This window comes from Botryllus schlosseri, chromosome 5, assembly GCF_051294905.1.
Source record: "Botryllus schlosseri isolate E-star chromosome 5, Bs_hap1, whole genome shotgun sequence".
Classification (NCBI taxonomy): domain Eukaryota; kingdom Metazoa; phylum Chordata; class Ascidiacea; order Stolidobranchia; family Styelidae; genus Botryllus; species Botryllus schlosseri.
In genome coordinates this window covers 26,086,123-26,105,760 of record NC_137240.1, presented here as the reverse complement: position 1 = coordinate 26,105,760, position 19,638 = coordinate 26,086,123, and the positions used below count along the sequence as shown (strand labels likewise).

The following is a 19,638-nucleotide window of genomic DNA, read 5'->3' as shown; positions in this document are numbered from 1 at the left end:
TTACGAAATACGCGATTAGGTTAGGCTTAAGAGCGATACTTATTCAAGTGGGTATGTCGTTATACTACTTTTGCTCCAGTTTTCATCTTTTTACATAAACCATAACTAGAAAGAATATTTACTCTTACTGGAAAATAGCTACTTTTATATGTACTGCAGCAGAAAATTACGACGTAATTTCTAATGCCAGGGAAGTAGCCTACCGTCTCTACGACTACAAAGACCAATTCTGCAAATATATGACTGTTCTTCCGCTGCAATTATCATAGGGATATAACTATCTTTCCACTGCAAGTATTAAGTATTGCAAGTCGCACGCACACCGAAGAGATAAACCATCTACGTGGAATATGGGCTACTCAACTGGCGGACCCTTACCTGTCTGACCAGCGTATTGCTGTAAATTATTACGGACCAAAGCAATTTTTAACTTTTGTATCTGGACCTTTTGCCAAAATAGTTGAACGCTGAAACGAGTTGCAAGCCGCAAAGTTAAAGTCACGGGTACGTAAATACTATCTTACAAGAATCAGTGAAAAAAGGTGAGAATAATCACTTGGTAAGTTTCACAAGGTTTCACAGTTTAGTGCAGCGGTCGTGTCTGCTGCCTACATAATTCATAAGGACTCACTTCGATTCCGTGCTGCGCTGGATGAAGGCGTCACGACGTAGGTACGACTTTTCCGCATCGTACCCTAAGACACTAGGCGCTGTCCCGCGCTATTGCACATCTCACGCCGCACAGCCTATCATGACTATATCCCGGCTTAACACACGCACACTAGGCTTGCGTTCACAACAAGAAGTGTAGGAAGCACAGCGTTGGTACCAACAGCTGACACAATCGCGATACGTAGGCTACAAATAACAAAGATTTAACCGCTCATGTTACACACGCATATACAACATCGCCTGTCCAAATACGCTCGATTCACAATCGGCGGTCCTATGAAAAGGTCACCATAATAACAACCGTTAAACGGTAACCACTTCAACTGCCAGCTTCCGCGTGCCACGTTAGCCCACGCCCCCAATGCGTACAACAGGTGAGTCAAATTTGCGGTGCTGTCATAACTTTTACTGGAGGCTTTACGAGCACAAAAACAAACGTGGGGTTGTTTGAAGCGCGTGGATGTCGTTTGACTCGTACATGTGATTCATATACGTTCGGATAATATATAATAAAATATATATTGAAATATTTTTGACGGGAACTCGTCAGCGCCCAATAACTAGTGAACAATTTTCGTTCTAGATACGATCCATGCTATCGCCGTATATAAGCTGGTGATTGGCGGCAGACTCTAATATCGAGTAAAGAATGGCGAAATAACAATTCGAGTACAATTCAGGTAAGAGCATCGGAGGTTAAGACGAGATTGAACACGGAATTGCGACAGAAGAAGCTTCCCGCGACGTTACACGAGTATACCCGCACTCTGCATAATACTGATACCGAGAACCGCCGTCGACGCAAACAGCTTGTTACTGCTCGACTGATGTCAGCAACCGCAGAGATACAATGATAGATATTTATTTGACTACGAAATAGTACAATATTTTCAAATCTTCAATCGGTCAAGTCACGGAATTCGTGGGGTGTGGACACTCGGTTCAATTCGATTGTTCAACCATACGACAATGTCAATATGCCTATTAAGACATACGATTACAAAGAGCAATGTCCGGCGATGCAACGGGATAAAAGTGGGAACCGGAGTGTCATTTCTTAGGAATACGGGCGTATGAGGGCTGACAACTGTCGCACCGAAATTACGACATCACAGGCACGTCGACGCCACCACGCGACATTTCGAGTTTGTTGAAAATGCAATTCACGACATATAATTTCCAATACCTCGAAAATTAAAGTCAACAGTATGACAGTGGTTCGCAGGAGGTGAGGACACAAACCCGACTTATACAGATACAGCATAATCATTTTGTTTTGTGCGAAAACCATGTTTTAATGATTTTGTTCTTTCAACTCAGTTATTGATGCGCAGTTTATTTTGCCCAGTATGCTATAGTGACGTACTGTATGTGTATTGTTGTAGTTTTTAGTTTATAGACCAGGCGAAAATTTGGGTTCGCAGACGGCTTTCAGATTGGCGTAGGGTTCGCCATGTTAATATAGGTTAAAAACCGCTGAATTCAGAGGATTTGCGTTGCAGCAGCCCAATTCGGAAATTTGAAAGCGGCTAGTACTGATACTCACCGATCGCCTTCGAGCTTTGCAGTTCAGCCGACTTGGGAGCATCGACGGATCGAGATTTTGGCATTCGCCGCCGGGCGAGCCATCTCTTCCGAGTGTCCTCGTTGATTTCGCCGCAACCGCTGTGCCGTCGCATGCTGCGCGCTCTCACTACACGACCATAGTCTCTACGCTAAAATACTCAATTTTAGCCCATGCCCGTAGCGGCCAATAAAACCTGGCGGAATAGCAAACACGGCTGATGATATGGTGATATCAAAAACGTCAGCTAAGCCAATTTCGCGAGTCACGATCACAAATACTGTCCGTTCAAAAATAGAGTGTTTCGAGTCACAAAGATCTCCCTGTCTTATATAGACGCAATAAAACCACAGCGTTGAAAGTACAGAGCTATAAACATTAGGGCTCTTCAGAAATGACTTTTTTTCTCAAATCGTACTGGCTACTCGATAAGATTGTTAGGTTACCTAATTCAAGCATACACACAAAATTTGGTTCAATTCCAGCCAGTAACCGCTTTGCTACAGGAGAAGAAAGTTTCTACTTATTATATAAAAATAAATAATAAAAAATTTGAAAATTTTCTGTTCACCCCATGAAAGTGTTAGGCTGTCTATAGAAACGATCCTCACCAAATTTGGTTCAATTCCAACCAGTGGAAACGGAGTTATTGCCGTCGAAAAATTTTGATTTGAATATAATAGTATTTACGGTGAGCACAACTATAATAAATAAACAAAGGATCGGTCACCGTAAATACTATTTTATTCATAATCCAAATTTTTCGACGACAATAACTCCGCTTCCAGTGGTTGCAATTGAACCAAATTTGGTGAGCATCGTTTCTATAGACAGCCTAACACTTTCATGGGGTGAAGAGAAAATTTTCAAATTTTTTATTATTTATTTTTATATAATAAGTAGAAACTTTCTTCTCCTGTAGCAAAGTGGTTACTGGCTGGAATAGAACCAAATTTTGTGTGCAGGCTTGAATTAGGTAACCTAACAATTTTATCAAGTAGCCAGTATGATTTAAGAAAAAAAGTCATTTTTGAAGAGCCCTAACGTTCAGTTCTATTGCAGCATTACCAGCAAACTAGAAATTAGATTATAATTGAAATGAGAGCGTAGAAACATTTCACAAATTAAATTACAACTAGATTCCTGGCATCTCGCACTAATTAGTCTAATTCGGCAAATAGAATTACTTAGTTATCAAAGGCTGACATAATCAGCATTAGAAAATACTCGAACTGTAACTTTCCACGGAATGAAGTCCGAATTATGCAAATCCGCATCATTCTAGCCCGAGACACTACCGACTTCGTGAATCGTGACCTGCTTCCTGATTATTCGCAGCACCCTAAACTATCCGGTCAAAGGGCTGACGAAACAAAAACGCCGAATTAACGCATCGTGTCGCGTCTAGTCCGCATCAGCGCGGGCGCATGACGGACTTGTAAACACTCGAATGCCGGTAACGACAAACATTCGCGAAATTCTAGAATTCAGCTCAGGTCGGGAGCAAGTAACGTGGTGTTCAGCAAATTTGCACAATACCATGCCGAGAATACCTTGGGCGGCCTCAATCGGGTGACATTGATGGATGCGGCCCGTAACACAATTGTAGCTGCTGAAGACCTGATAGTCATTTTCCAGCGACGTAATCGCGAGAGCGAACCGTAATTTAGCCGGATGATCAGGTTGCCAACGGTTAGAGATGCTTTTTACATTTTAATGGGTGCTAGTTTCATTCGCGGCCCACACTTATATTTCTGCATTTGCAAATACGACAACCGACAACAACATAGGCCGTTTTGTCAGTCTACGATAGACGTCTATTGCATTTATGCAATGTACAATATGCATGCAGCTCCGAGCCAATCAGACAATCATTGTTTTACGGATGCAAAGAAGCAACCTAGGCAAATTGTCTTCACTACTTAAATTTTGGTGACTTCTTTATCGCAAGCCCCGTCTTCGCTATGTATTTGTTCAGCAAGCGACCGGCGTGCGGTAGGCACGCAAATTAGGAGAAATATGTAAGGTCAAGGAATGCACACAAAATACCATGATATTTGGTAACAATCATCGTATACGGGCTTCTATAACTTGACATTCTTCCTCAGTTTATCATCGAGAGAACTTCACATTATAACAATATAATCCGTTCGCGGTCATTTTGCGGGAAGATCCAGCCCTTGGGTAAGCTAAGAACGCCAGGTATGAAATACCGCACGCGAAACCTTCGTATTAAAAGTCTACTGGTGCGTAAAATACGGGAATCAATATGAAACGAAACACTATACGCTAGCGTTGTCATGTATTGCCCACATCGCAAACGTAACGCTACAAAATATCGAATGCAGGCAACATAACACGCAAGTAACGAACACCTGCTCCGCTAAGCTCATCAATCGCCATTATACCGCGAATTTGTCAAAAATTATCTCACCCACCATCGGCATTTTACGCGCTAGCTCGTGCATCATCGACAAGTCAGCCGTGAAATATTATAATTCGCTACTACGCAGTGAAAAATGCAGGCTAATGGACCCAAAAACACACATGGACAGATAATTCCAGTTGCTTAATTCTAAGACTAATTACAGTGACATGCCGGTAATATTATTTTAAGGAATTTTTGGTTTTCCTGAAAATGCTAAGGTAGAACTGTATCGTGCGAAACAAGCCTGCCTCTGTGTGCTGTACAATGTACAGTACATACATTTGCCATTCTCCTTTGCTTATGAGGATGCCCTCCGATTTCATACCAACTCCACTTAATTTTTGTTGTATTTCTCTCTAATACGGAATATAAATAAGTTTCAAAGTTTTCGCTGATTCAGTCATTCTAATTCTATTAAAATTGGAGGAAAACTGCGGAGCTATCATTCCAATTCCAATTCCAATGTAATTTGGAAATGCGGAAAATTCATTAGTTATCCATTCTCCAACTCTCCATAAAATACTCTGCGCATAATAGGGGAGCAGGATCAAGACCCCCCGTGCAATCTCCAGGATTGCAAAACAGCTCAAACAATGACAACAGAAAAAGGCCGCGTGTCCTTTGCGAAAACTGAAAGAACTCGATAAACCAATATTTACAAAGTCGAAGGTACGCCAGAAGTAAACCACGCTACGTCCGACAGGCCAATGGTCGCGTTTACACTGGACTATGAACGTCAACTACGTCCCCACGTGAGACAATAGTAAACAAAGGCCGATACCGTAATTTAACACATATCTCGCCTGATAAAAGCCTAGCCTCAGATACAATAGAAAGAAAAACATTCACATATCCTTTTTTAAATTGGAGCGTCAAGTTAACATCCGATATTCCGCTCACGGTTGAGATTTATACTTGGCTTCAAACGCACGCGAAATCTGTTGCCGGCACGCTAACAAATATGGGTAAATCGACTTTCATTTACCGGATACAAATGAATCATACATTGACTGAGACGGAATCGAAACGCTGTTGCATCACGGCTACACACGTTAGCAGAATGCATTCACGCCCCCGCCAAGCTATCAGGCGGGAATTCGTTCATGATATATGCCGCCCAAGAGATTACATCCGCGAAGTTTTGAAATGCTGGAGTATTTTCAGAGCGATGGGCAGATTTCGTGACTTCACTCTACAAATGTGTACGAGTATGCACGGTAATTTGCAACAAACAAAACGTTCATATTGGTACATAAATCCACTTCAAGCTTTTCAACTGACATATTATCGGTAAATGCAGATAGTGTGGGTTTAAATTCAAATATGAGTAGCGGTTGCGACGCAGGAATGGCGGAGATTACGACGCGAAGTCTATATCATCCTAAAATATTGAGTTAGAATCCCCGCATTTACCGATGGTCTTTGCAAGCTCCCACTGACAGCAAGTTGAAAAACTTGAAGCGAATAAATGTACTGCTATGGTTCGTTGCAGTATTCAAATTCCGTCCCGCGAGCAACTTACTTAATTAATGATAGTAACCATAGCGTTTGCGGGATTGACGGCATTTCCCAGGCGACACTCGTAATCATGTGGTGATATTCTGTTATTCACGGATGAAGGCGAAATGTTGGCCATGCAAAAATTCATTTCTGTAGTACTAAGGTTGGTCAGACTATCAAGGCCAAGATTCAACGCATTGCATTCGAAATCGCGCCGCGCAACAACCCGGCTTCCACAGCTGACCAGACTAGCTCATATCACAAGCGGGCAGAACCCCCGCACACAAACTTGGCCTGATCCTCTCGCTTACACATTGAACCGCTAAAGTAAAATTATTCGTCTATCGCTTCGCCACGCTCGGCAATCGTTTCGACCCGCTAAAATAACGAGAGAAAAGTCCGACGATGCGACGAGACAGACTTTTGTCTGCTCTGCAGTCAACTGCTTACACCAGCAGCGTTTAGCGCCAAATCGTGCGACCGCATACTTATCGGGCGAAAAAATACCGTAGGAAACAAAACCTAATCGACAGACCGCCCCACATATTTTGACTATCCAATTCAAAACATCGCCGCACATCGTCGCAATATCCTATTTACAATGGCGCACATGTTATCATAATTGATAAAGCGTAAGCAGAATCAAGTGGCAAACGACATCACCCCGTCACGACTGTTATGCTTCTTCAGATAGTCATTGTGGTCGTTTAGATTAGTGTACATTCAATCGGATTCCTTGCTGAATTTCTATAGACTCTAGAATGATGTTCACAGATTTCAAAAGTACTAATCATGAGGCGATTGTATTGAATAATAAATTGCTGAAAAGATGCGAATATGATTCATTAACTGTAACCATTCTGCTGCGGATACACGGAAGTTAATGTACGCATCACGAATGATCAAGTTCTGAAGACGCAGGAGATAAGATAAGGAGATAAGGAAGATACGTTTTAGCAAGATACTTTTCTACACAAATGTTCTCTGCAAACGCACACTGCAACAATGGTCTTCAAACTTTTTGACCTCAAAATTGAATTGCGACGCTACTGAATGTAATGTTGGTAACATCTTTTAAGGCTGTCTTTTTGACAGAATATATGCGGCTCTATTGAAGTTTCTGCAAGGCGAAGCTTGCGTAGTCATGTTAAATAGTAAATACCACTATCCTGTGATTGTTCTGTATGGTTTGAAAGAAATACGACTTTTTTGCCTGCCATAGCCACTATTACACTGTCAAGAGACGCTTAATTGCACTGTCAAAAAGTTCGTTTAAAAGTCTCCGTATAGCTTTCACATATAACTGGCCCGAAACGAGTTGTCAATTTTAAACAGTTTCGTACAAAACGTGCAACATTGTGACGTACGCCTAAATTCTTTTTACGACACAATGCAGAAAAATACGTTTCATACTTCTGAATAAATTTAAAATTTGATGTGATACGTATAAACACAAAGGCATTCTGCACTACCATACAGCAGTACAAGGCAAAATAATTTCAGTCCATGTCTGCAAATAACCGCCACGATTCAAATGGTCTCGAGTGAAAAACTAATATCTGGTGAAGTAAATTCATGCATCACAAGTGCAGATTTTGCATGTCATAGTGCATTTGAGGATCGCGACACCTGTTAGGCTAGATCAACAGCCTGATAAAAGCTGTTAGGCGTGTAAACAAATCATCAAAAATATCGAGCTGCATAAATCAATACTGTCTTTTTAATGAGCAACTATGCAGCGATATTGCTGCAAGTCATAGAATATCGTTAGGGTATAAGAGTGTGTGAGGATATTGAAATATATAACAGCATACCGCCGTGAAACCTTCATTAGAAAACGTTTACCATCAACATATAATCGAAGTGAAGCAACCTGGTTGGATGCTGGCAGCTTCCGTTTCCATATTTGGGCGCAGGTCATTGCCCAAGATACTTGACCTAAAGTTCCGTCTTCAATCTGTGTACTTCTGGTCACGTAGACCGGTACAGGCTGACAATTACATTACTTCTAATAAATATATTCGAATGGAGATCACAATATCATTTCTTCCAGCTTGGTGTCTGACAACTCCCGAGGACAAAAACCTTACCTTGGCATCTACTGGCGTTCAAAACTTGTTGAGTAACAGAACTACCGGAGTATACTTGTGCATACAGCATGTCAAACGAGTCATCATGCAAAGCGCCCTCAAATACCAGTGTGCTTAAGAAAATAACACTGCGCACATCAGTTGGTTACTGCATTATTGGTTACAACTTTGACACTGTGTGTTTTTGTACCAAACAAAGCTCTTTACAGACAATCGAAAAGTTAAGTAGAGGCAGAAATGGAGGTGGTTCTCAAACAGTTACAGCTTTGCAGGCGATCCGCAAAACGTATATCAATTTCATTTTCTGACGCTTGCGCTGGTCACCTAAATCGCATTTGTTTCTGAAGAAACCCAAAGCTAAAAATAGAATTATAACCGTATTTTGCCTTGCTGAATGAAACTTCAACGGAACCACACTTAGCAGATGTATCATTATTAACAAGGCTGCAAATTTCTCATTCAATGTAAGATCTAATTCAATGTTTTGAATTGCATACTTTTTGTCGTAATCACATTTTGGGTTGATTTTCATTGTTGCAAGCTGCCTGGTTTACAACGTTTGTTTTGAAATATTACTGGACCGCACGCTGAAAAGGTAGAGAATCACTCTGACGATGTATTGAAGCAGATTCACAAAACAGGTAGCTTGGAACCAAATGCACGCAGCTTGGATTTTATCACAGTTGTCGGTGGCAATGTTGAAGATTTCAAACAAATAGTGCAACCGTGCAAGAACTTGGAGAAAAAAAACTCACCTATGCAAGAAAGCGGAATGAGTCCTTGGCTCGTAATGGGGCTTGGATCCCGGGTGGGCATAGCTGCAGCTTGTGAGCGTTGTACGTCAAACCCGGGCGACCCCGAGATCACTTTCACCATCAGCATGCCGTCTTCGCGAGACCCGTCAATCACTTCCAAGGTCTGACCGCGTCGGATGGACAAATGGTCGGGACGGTTTGGGGCGTAGTCTTGTGCCACCAGGATATGATCGTTCGTCGCGTACTGAAGTTGAAGTGAAAAATTTAATTTTCAACAAAATATATATTAAACTATTTTAAATTCAGCAAAAATCGTATAGCACAGTGCCTGTTTGAAAATCATGTCATCATTTACGATTGATACTGGTGCTAATTAGCTCATAATTGGTAATCAAGGGTTGGAAGTGAAGCAATCAGCATTACTAACTGAGTCCAACTGATGATAACAACAGCATTACTGGTGGAGTCACCAGCTAATGCTATGCACACTGCCAACATTACAATGAGGTCGGTCGATGAAAAAATCGTGGTGTTATGTGCGATCAAGACAACACTATTATGGCTTGGATGTGTCTGAAAATCTTGCTCTTGTAAACTTCCAAAATAAAGTCGACCGGAATGCTTCGAAGCTCAGATTTATGACAGGCCACAAAAGAATCTGACAACAACGATTGACGTTGAGAGGATGAAGCTATTGGAGGAAATGGAAGATATGTATTAAATATAAAGTAGACAACCTTTTGAAAGGTGAGAGGTTCAGAATCATACTGTGCTGACGAAGGAACATTCCACTATTTCGCTAGCATTAAAATGCGGTTTGCAAAAGCAGAAAGGAATTGCGTATGCTGCTGCTGGAAGAAGGCAACACCGACGGAAAATACTGCGGGAAGACTATATCGTCGCAGTGGTATCAAAGTAACTTATGTCCATTTTACAAATTTTGAGAAAATTAACTTTACTAGTTTTCATCTTATTTTAGCCATATATTGGCTCCCATTAACTTTGCAACACATATGCAGACGTAACAATGACCAAGATATGCCAAAAACAATTCAAATATTTTCGAAAACTTGATTTTTTTCAAGTTTTAAAAATGGACCTTGAAATTTTGAAAACTGGACATTTTATGTTGATTTTCGCAACCAGAACAAATTTTGCTGCAAGAGAGATGTACTCATCTCCAAGTGTTCTGGAAACAGTTCAGTAGAAATCAGGAAACATTTCAAGCGTATTTGAATTGTGAACTGGATACCATCAGATACGACTGTATGAATCAGGTAAGCCAAGCACAGATATTGTGACGTTGACATTACGTCAATGCTAAACCATGTTTGCAAGTCCCGATAAACTGAGCAGTGAGCACTCACCCGATCGCATTCCGTATTTTGCGAAGTTCTGGAATAGAGAGACACGGAATCGGCCGGCTGTCCGCCGCTGCTAGTTTCGCTGAATTTGTCGTCGTCCAGCATAGTAGCGCCGCTCGCTCTGAATACAAACACACGACGTCAGAAGGGGTCAAAGCAGTCATTGTTGCCACTCAAGTTGAAGAGAAAGTAACTCATTACATCTCTATTCATTTGTCAGTTGAGGTAGCGATACATGTCAAAACTGCTCGAAGCGGAAGTACAAATGAAAAGGTCTATTGAATGTACTATTCAATTGTACATTGAAGCGGCATACTATCATCAGTTTTCAATATTATCTGGCTTGCAAACTTGAAAGATATAAAAAATATGTCATCGACAGTGTAAAGGCACGGTAGCGTTACCTTTTAGACCTTTGTGAATTTCTAAACGTGGGTCCAGCTTTCAACTGCAAGGTTTCTTTCATGTGCAGGCGAGCCTCGTGAATGACTTCGCGGATCTTCCGAACCCAGTCCTGTTGCAAAAAGAAAATATGGAGCATGGCCGACTTAAGCCGTTGATGCCGGAAAGTAGAGTTCCTACAGATTACGAAACGAGATAAAGTAGACTCCAGTTTTTTATTATTACATAGAAACAGATGAGTACTCAAATCAGAATTTAGTGTTAATTACAATTAGTAGCGAGTGCTGAAATTATACAGCGCTTGCCATCTGGCAAGAGATCTATTCTTAACAAGAATTTCAGTTTAGATAACTTCTGCCCTCAGTGAAAGCCGAATTCAACACGCTCATAATCATTGATGCATTCATAACAGTAATCGATATTCCAATTCACCAAGTCTCGAATTTACTAGAAACCGATTCTATACACGAATCTGACATTTCAATTACTGTTAGACTTGGAATTTCGTTACTCAAATTACTACATCCTGCATATTTACAGGGCTGAGCGCTACGAATATGCCAATCACTAGACCAGCGTTTCTTGAACCTTTTAGCGCTCTTGTCCCTTGAGCTGTCATGAAATGTTTCTCGTACCCACTATCCAGGATCGAAACAGCAGCCACCCGCAAAGGCTGGTCTTGGACCCTAATAGGGTTTGCAACAAAACTTGAGTGGATTCCATGGACAGGAGACATTTCTGGGACTGGTGATGTCAATACTAATGCAATTCAACGAGGACCCACCTCCTTATTTTCCGACGTGCTAGCTTTCAGGGTAAATTTTCCGTCACTCGCTTTACCGCCCCACACCATAAACTTGCACTGTTCGCCGCCCTCGATAGCGTCGGTGACTCCTAATTCGGTCGCCTGAACAATAAGCAAGGTGTTCGCAGGATGATTACAATTCCCGGATGGATTTGGTGAGGATAAATCTTCAAAAACACGTTTTTGCAATCTGAATTCATCAGTCAGTGAGGTCTGAAGTGTCAAAAAAATTAACTTTTCTGTTTGTTATCACACATTTTTCATTATGAACAAAATGCAATCATAACAAAAGGACACATATGTCGAGCAGAAAGCAACGAAAAAATGACACGGAAAAATTGTTGACATTTGGCTGCAAGTGCTCACATAAACAGATAAACTAAACTGATAATGCCGGAAGACATCCTACCGTGATCAGAACTAAAATGGGTGTGAAAAAGCAGTAACCGATTAAAATATGATGAGTGATGACCACATGTACATAGAAATGCTTGCTTTCCATCATAATCAGCAAGTTAACGTCATAAAGTTACAGGCCAAAAGTATAAACGCTGTGCAACCATCAAATACCAGCAAGTACTATGCCAGCAATCTGAAGAATTCACGAGCTTTACTTTATCTCTTGTGTAACAAAATAACTGTCTTTTTGCAGATCATCACTTAATGACATCACGAGGTAATTAACAATAGATTTTCTGTAACCATTTTCGAAACGACACTAACTGACAATCATTTATATGAATATAACTTTAATGCTTCTCAATTTGTGGGTGGCACTGGCACCAGTGCAATATTACTGCCAAATTAGGCAATCTTATTACAATCAGTCAAAATGACTCCTACATTCCCTATAATTCTGTGGTATTTTATCTATTATGCAAGCATGTAACAAAAATCAGTCAGTTAAACTGTACTTTCTTATCTTTTATACTATCCTACAAAAGACAGGACGGAAATTCCCAAGTTTGACATACATGTGAAACAACTATTTTAATTTGCAGAGAATGACTGTATCATAATCTGATAACTAATCTCGGTCCATACTCACAGGGAATTTGACTTTGAACTGATATTTGCTTTTGCCGCCGTTGTCTTTTGCTTCTTTGCAGACCAGCAAGCCGTGTTCGAAAAGGAAGATGTTGCGATCACGACCCTTACGAATCAGCTGTTTCGTGTCGGAGACCTGAATCAACGTACAGACATCAGGAAATGTTCTGCTAGACCAGGCCTTGCCTATTGTTAAATAGTCCAATACCAAAATCCACCACGAATTATAACGATACTCTGGGGTGAAAATTGCTGAAAATTTGTGTGACTATTCAGCTATACTCAATAGGGCTATTCTAGGGAGGTTAAAAAAAAACTTCTTTTATCAAATTATACTGGCTACTGATTAAATTGTAAGGTTACCTAAAAAAAATTCAGGCATCAGTTCTAGCCTGTAGAAGCGTTGCTATATAAGAAAAAAGTTTTGGATTATTCAATAAAAATAAATATAGACATTTTTCAAATCTTATTTGCAATGAGATTGTTAGGTTGTCTACAAAATCCATGCACTGTAAATTTGGCTCAATGCCAACCCGCTGAAGAGAAGTTCTTGATGTTCAAAATTTAGGATTTCAAATCATAGTATTTACGGTGGGTAGATATATAATAAATAAAATTGAACAATACTGGTACTATTTTGTCAAATCCGAAATTTTGTGACATTTCAAGCGGTAACCAGTAAAATTTGAAAAATTTGTATCATTTTTAATAAATAAATCCTAAACCTTTTCCTTATATAGCATTAATAGCAATGCTTCTATAGGTTGAAATTAAGATAAAATTGGTGTGTAGCATTCTTTAGGCAAGCTAACAATTTTATGAAGTAGCCAGTAAAAAATTATTTTCGAACAGTCCCATTGACGACCTCTGGCCGACACCTTACCTGAAACACGTCCTGCAGTACGATATCCCCCATCAGCGTGATATCCTCGTCAAAGCCTTCGATCAAACTGACGTGCAGTGCGTCGTTTGCCTTTCTCGGTATGGTCACCATCACTTCCAGACCGTCTTTGATCTCGCCAGGACCGTCCTTGCAGCACGCCAGCAGCTCTTTCAACAGCAGCTGGTACTTTGTGATACGCTGCACAGGCTTGATCAGGTACGAAGATATCGAGTTGGAGAGAGCGGCGGAAGCCTGGATTTGGTCAAAGAAACCGCCGGACTGTTCGATTAAAAGCTGAACAGAATTGAGCGGGTTAAATAGTCTGAAAAATACAAATATTTAATTTATTACGGGCGGGCTTCCTTGAATCCCAAGAAAATGTTAAATTGCATATTATATTCAAACCCGGACATATTCGGCTGACACTCTTTAGGGCTGTCAGTCAACAACTAGTAGCGATTACAAAAGACCTTTGTGTGTCATACCTTACGGCAGAAACGTGTTGTCGGGATTCCCTGCGTTTAGGCAAAACCCAAACATGCCATCAGCCGTCTACGTGCTTTGGCTCGTAAATCATGAGTAGAAATACCGTGTGACCTAAGTAGTGCGAATCTCACACAAACAGTGCTGACTCGGCACTTCTGAACTTTCAAATATGAACTTAACCCCCCCAGCAACAGTGAAATGAAGGAAGATTGTATGGAACAGAAAACATAATTCCGACCTGACAACGCTGTCTGAATAGGATAAAGCATCCAACCTGACCTTTTGTACATATTATACCCCAACCCTCCATAATACAAGGACCTGAGAGACATTGTCCATATAATCAGAGCCACATAATCATATACAATCATCTCAGATTTGTCTACCCAGCGACACATTGATCTGTATATCTGAGTAGGTCACACTGCCTTGCTGTTTTATCTCATCTGAAATCTCAGTTCCGAGGCCATTAGGAGGTTAAAGATCCATTAGAAGACGACTATTCTATGATAATATTTGTCAAAAAAACACAAACCATAAAAACGCATCATTATGCTTTCGCACAATCTGTTACCTGATTCATGCCAATGACACCAAAATTGCCACTTCAACTATGGTAAGAAACGAGATTGAAAGCAAAATCGTGACTTTGGTGTGCACTAATCATAATCTTACATTTAAAAAAAAACGAACTGAATGCCTATTCATCAAATGCACCGCCTCCGCTGACCAAAATATTAATAAAATAAGTAGAAAAGTCCCATAAGTGCGCCAAGGCTAAAAATGGAATGCGAGAACATCTGGTGACCAAACTTTACGCTGATTGGTCGAGAGACTATGGCCATGGATACGGCGCAGCAACGGAGGACGCTGCATTTACCTCAACCTATAGTCGGCACTACGATGTATTCCTATAGCCGTGTTGACTGTGTAAAAACGACAAGATTACAGTTAAATGTTTATTTCTTCATCAGTAATAAAATTAGTAAAGGAAATAAAATATTTAATAACATATACTGAAATATAATGCCGAAATACTACTGTGTTAATGAATGCAGTGCCACCAATGGCAATGAACTGGGGACGAACAGATCTTTCCATTCATTTTCTTTCAACGCAAAGGACAGATAGGCTTGGGAAGGCAGAGTATAAGAACGCAGGACTATTTTTGGCATACATTTGGGCCTGAATTTGATGCCAATAAGAGTGATGTAGGCTAATTATCTAGCAGCAGTCAAATAAAAACTCTTTTTCCGTGATTTCTGCCCAAGTCCAAATTTCATGAACTCATCGCATGTGCTGTTACAATACCTCAAGCACACCAGTGCAGATGAGGTCTGCTCAGCTAGAATCACTCTATCATGTGAAGCACCCAGATATCCATATGGAAAAAGAACATGACCAATCTTTGCTACATTCACATGAGTGATGCTTAGTAGTCTTGAATGGCCCTTTCTTCATGCAATAACCCCCACAATATTGAATACCTGTTCATACTGTACTGTCATTGAAGTGATTTGAAAAGAGATGTTGAATATGTAGTACCTGCTGTCTTGTTCCCCTCAAAGCAGTCCAAAACCCTACCAAAATTGCTACTTGTGAGTCGAAGAGCCCGATGTATTTACCCCATTCCGCACATCCTCTCTGTTCTGATGTCCTGTGGGCTTAGGTAGCTAATCTGCATATGACTGACTTCGTTGGCTTCTAACCCTAAGATTCAGGTGATGGATTTGAAGATTCCCTTTCAAGGCTACACGATGGCGATTCAAGATCAGGATCACCAGATGACAATGTAAGATTTGCTTGTGCAGCATCCACAACATTGGAGGAAGACAGTTGACACGGCATGGAGTTCAGGGTCCGCCTCTTTGCAATGCGCATATCTTCTGCTTCACCACGGAGATTGCGACTGGGAATCGCAACTCTCTTTAGACGTGACTGTATTGGTGTATCTAAAATGCACTGGCAGCAAAATCTTCCTTGCAAAAGTAGTAGGAGCAAATTATTATCATTATTATTATAATTGGACACAGCAGTGGTGCTTTTAGCCTGTTTAAGGCTTTGTGCTCCACGACATGACAGTATTTGAACTGATCAATGCATATTTTCTTGTCTTTGACATTCTTTCCACTCTCTCATGCATCGGCTCGCGATTCATCGGGTCTTTAGCTGCCGACTTGTAGCTCGGCTCACTGTGATTTCTGGGCTTTTTAAGTCACTGCAACTGCAGTGAGGTCGTCGATGAGGAGCAAATGAAGCTTGTGGAAGTAGGCTTGAAATCCTGCCTTCTTACTCTGCATTCCCAAGCCTTCCTGACCTCTGCATTGGAAGGAAATGAATGGAAAAATCTGTTCTTCCCCAGTTCATTGCCATTGGTGGCACTGCATTTATAAACACAGCAGTATTTCGGCATTATATTTTAGTATACGTTACAAAATATTTAATATCCTTTCCTAATTTTATTATTGATGAAGAAATAAACATTTAACTGTAATCTTGTCGTTTTTATGCAGTCTACACGGCTATAGGAATACATCGTAGTGCCAACTAGGCGTAGCTAAATGCAGCGTCCTCCGTTGCTGCGCCGTATCCATGGCCACTGTCTCTCGACCAATCAGCGTAAAGTTTGGTTTACGGCCGTATACATATTGTGTATGCATGTGTGTATATACCTACCTGATGACACATATCCTCAAAAAGTTCTAAACATTAAATCGGAAATGATCCAAAAGGTCAGTTCATCGGGAACAGTGCATTGGTTGGTTGCATAGTTTTTTAATGGAGTTGCGACCTATCCCAGGATCACGATCACACATACATAATGTAGTTACCATTATGCACGTTATTACAACAGCATTTGTATTTTGTTCGTTGAAAAATTTTTACAAGTAGGCCAAGCAGGACAATTGTACCTCAGACACATTTTAACGAAGGAGCGCAAAGGCTGTCTCACATATTTACAATTTATATCCACGGGAAAATCAATGAAATGTAAAACCAACTACAGCGAGCATACCTGCTGTGAATCTGGCTTGTTCTTGCAGAAAGTCACGTACATATTGAAATCCTGAGCCCACGTCACAAAGCAGTGCCCCAAATCTTCGGGGAGCTGTTCGTACTTTTCCAATTCTTTCAAAAACACCTCGCTGCAAATGATGGCATTGCCGTCAGGTATTCAAATTACGAGTAGAAATAAATGTGAAACGTGTTATCGTACGGATCGACATTGTACAATGTTGCATTTTAGGGTTATTCAAAAATAACTTTTTTTCTGGATTCTGGAAGCAAAGTTACTGCAGTGTTTTAGATTCGCAAAAATAGCCTGAACAAATAGTTGTTCCCAAATTATTAATGAAAAACTCAGATAACTTTGCTTCTACGTGTTGGAATTTGTTTTGCCAAATTTTTGTAGACAAATCAGTCAAATATTTCATGGGGTTTACAGTAGAATTGGATTTTTTTATAATAAATTAAAAATTTTCGAAGTCCTGCGCATTCACATCTACCAGTTATAATCGAACCAAATTTGGTGTGCAGCGTTTTTTATAAGCAACCTAACAATTCAATCATTGAGTTACCCGCCATAAAAGTTATTTTAGAACAACCCTAACGTATGTTTCCAGTACATTTATCAAGTATTAGTACCTCCTAATATCGTTAACCAACCACCTCAAATGCTATATTATTCCTGTAGATATACTCTAACAAGACGCCTCCACAGACCAACCCAGATGATGAATACTTTCGCTCTACCAACCATGGAATGAGGAAACGAAAAGATTATTAAAACTACTGATGGGTTTCTTTGCTTGAGAATGAGATTGATTATCAGTAAATATACAAAGGTATTTTGGATGATTGTGTAAAGAAAAGACATCCGTGACTATGCAATCTTTCATATCAACCACGTTTTATCTGTCATTCATTCAAGTAAAAGAGTTTCATCGCTATTACACAATCCACTCCAAGCAGCTGGCGTCACTTCAAATAATGTCATGTCAAGTCCGTAAAAATATCCTTAATGAACTTTGTACCAAAGCAACAAAAGTGTATGAACGGTTTTCAAATGAAGAGAATCCCTGAAAGATTACCTGTGAAACTGATATAAATTCTCAATGTTACTGAAAATGATGTGTTCTTTTCCGCGGATGCCGACAGGAATATCCGATCTGCCCGTCCGCATTTCGTCCAAGTAATACCGAATACAATCCGCCAAGTCTTTTACATAACTGTAAATGAAAACAAGCTTGCTGATTTCCCTGATACAGTTTTTCTCGGTACGCACCAGCCAGATAACTAGGTAGAGACCATATTGCTTTTAGGTATGACTTGAACGGATGGCATTAAAAACTTATCAGTGTTATTTCAGAGGTCATGAAACCTCCCAAAACCATAAAATGAGCCATCATGGACCAGTGGACCAGCAGTAAGAAACAGCAACTTTGATTGAGAAATTCAGACGACTGATGTTGCTATCTTCAATTTTGAATTGCTACGAGTTGCAGCATAATCATACAACCCTATGCTATGGCTGGCAAAATTATAGAAGCTTAAGCTATGTTGTTGCGGTGGAAGCAAATAGGCCCAAAGTCAAAGGCACAAAGGTATATAGAACTGATTACCGAAATATCTGATAAGTAAAATTGCAAAACACTTGTTGAAATTTTCAACAAGACCAAATCTGGTTACACTGCCACGATACGCATAATCAAATTAGAAATGATACCGTGAGTTTTGATTCTTCAAAAACTGATACTGCTCTAATATTTTCCATATAACTATCGGCAAAAAATTGTTCAGACACAAAATAATATAACGTTTATTGCCAAAAAAGGAGAATAGTACAATTTCGTAGAAATTTCAAATTCGATGAAATCTGGTTGTATTGGAACAATACCGGGATAGAAACAAGAAGCTTGATTATTTTGACTAATGTAATTGTTCTAATTTTCCCTACATACCTATGAGAAAATACATTGAAATACACAAAAATAAGCACAACTAAACTAAAAATTTGATTACTGAAATTGCAAAAGCAACAATTCTGTTGAAATGTTGACCAATCCTGGCTACACCGCCGACAATTATACAGGGAGAGGAATAAGAGTGAGACAGGAGTCTGAATACTGAATTCCTCGAAATTTGGTAAACAACCAACTGACACATAACAGAGTAAGCAAATCTCACATTCTTTCCGTCTGTAGTAATTCCGTCATGATATGCTCCCGTCTGCGTTGCAGCCTCTGCCTTTCTTCGTCCAGCTGGGTCAAAGGCCGTTCTGCATGAGACGACACATTACTAACCAGCGGCTGGGACTGGACGCTTATCGCCGATTGCGACGTCACGGATATACTCGAACCGGACAAATATCCGGAAGATCCTGCTGTAAACACGGAACTCAGATTGGCAAAGTCGATAAAATATATAAATATAAAATGAAATTTTTTTCAAGAACAGTAAATTGAAAAAAAATACCAAAAATTTAAAAACACAACTATTACCGGAAATTCCGCTTAATCTCTGTTCTTGATTTTCCGTCTTGGCTTGCGACGACCCCATGCCAAGGGCGTCTTCCAATTGGCGTTGATATCTCTGCAGCTTTTGTAGAAAGTCCGTGTATCTGCCGAGAGTAACATCGGCCA

The 19,638-nt window shown here is 40.2% G+C and overlaps 2 protein-coding genes across 9 annotated transcripts in view; one reads left to right on the top strand and one right to left on the bottom strand.

Moving 5' to 3' along the window:
- Window positions 1–19,638, top strand: part of LOC145439535 (uncharacterized) — a 355,509-nt gene that overhangs the window by 241,833 nt on the left and 94,038 nt on the right. The gene's annotated exons all lie outside the window — the stretch shown is intronic.
- Window positions 1–19,638, bottom strand: part of LOC145439536 (kalirin-like) — a 106,345-nt gene that overhangs the window by 30,115 nt on the left and 56,592 nt on the right. For 6 of the 8 annotated variants that reach the window (XM_080317026.1, XM_080317027.1, XM_080317030.1 and 3 more), the window contains 10 exons: window positions 19,498–19,616; window positions 19,184–19,379; window positions 18,088–18,225; window positions 17,013–17,142; window positions 13,511–13,804; window positions 12,629–12,763; window positions 11,560–11,682; window positions 10,778–10,887; window positions 10,377–10,494; window positions 9,010–9,253 (listed from right to left, as the gene is read on the bottom strand). In XM_080317026.1, the coding sequence (XP_080173152.1) occupies window positions 9,010–9,253; window positions 10,377–10,494; window positions 10,778–10,887; window positions 11,560–11,682; window positions 12,629–12,763; window positions 13,511–13,804; window positions 17,013–17,142; window positions 18,088–18,225; window positions 19,184–19,379; window positions 19,498–19,616 (1,607 nt within the window). The remainder of the gene's footprint in view (window positions 1–9,009; window positions 9,254–10,376; window positions 10,495–10,777; window positions 10,888–11,559; window positions 11,683–12,628; window positions 12,764–13,510; window positions 13,805–17,012; window positions 17,143–18,087; window positions 18,226–19,183; window positions 19,380–19,497; window positions 19,617–19,638) is intronic. The other 2 variants (XM_080317028.1, XM_080317029.1) reach the window with 2 other exon arrangements.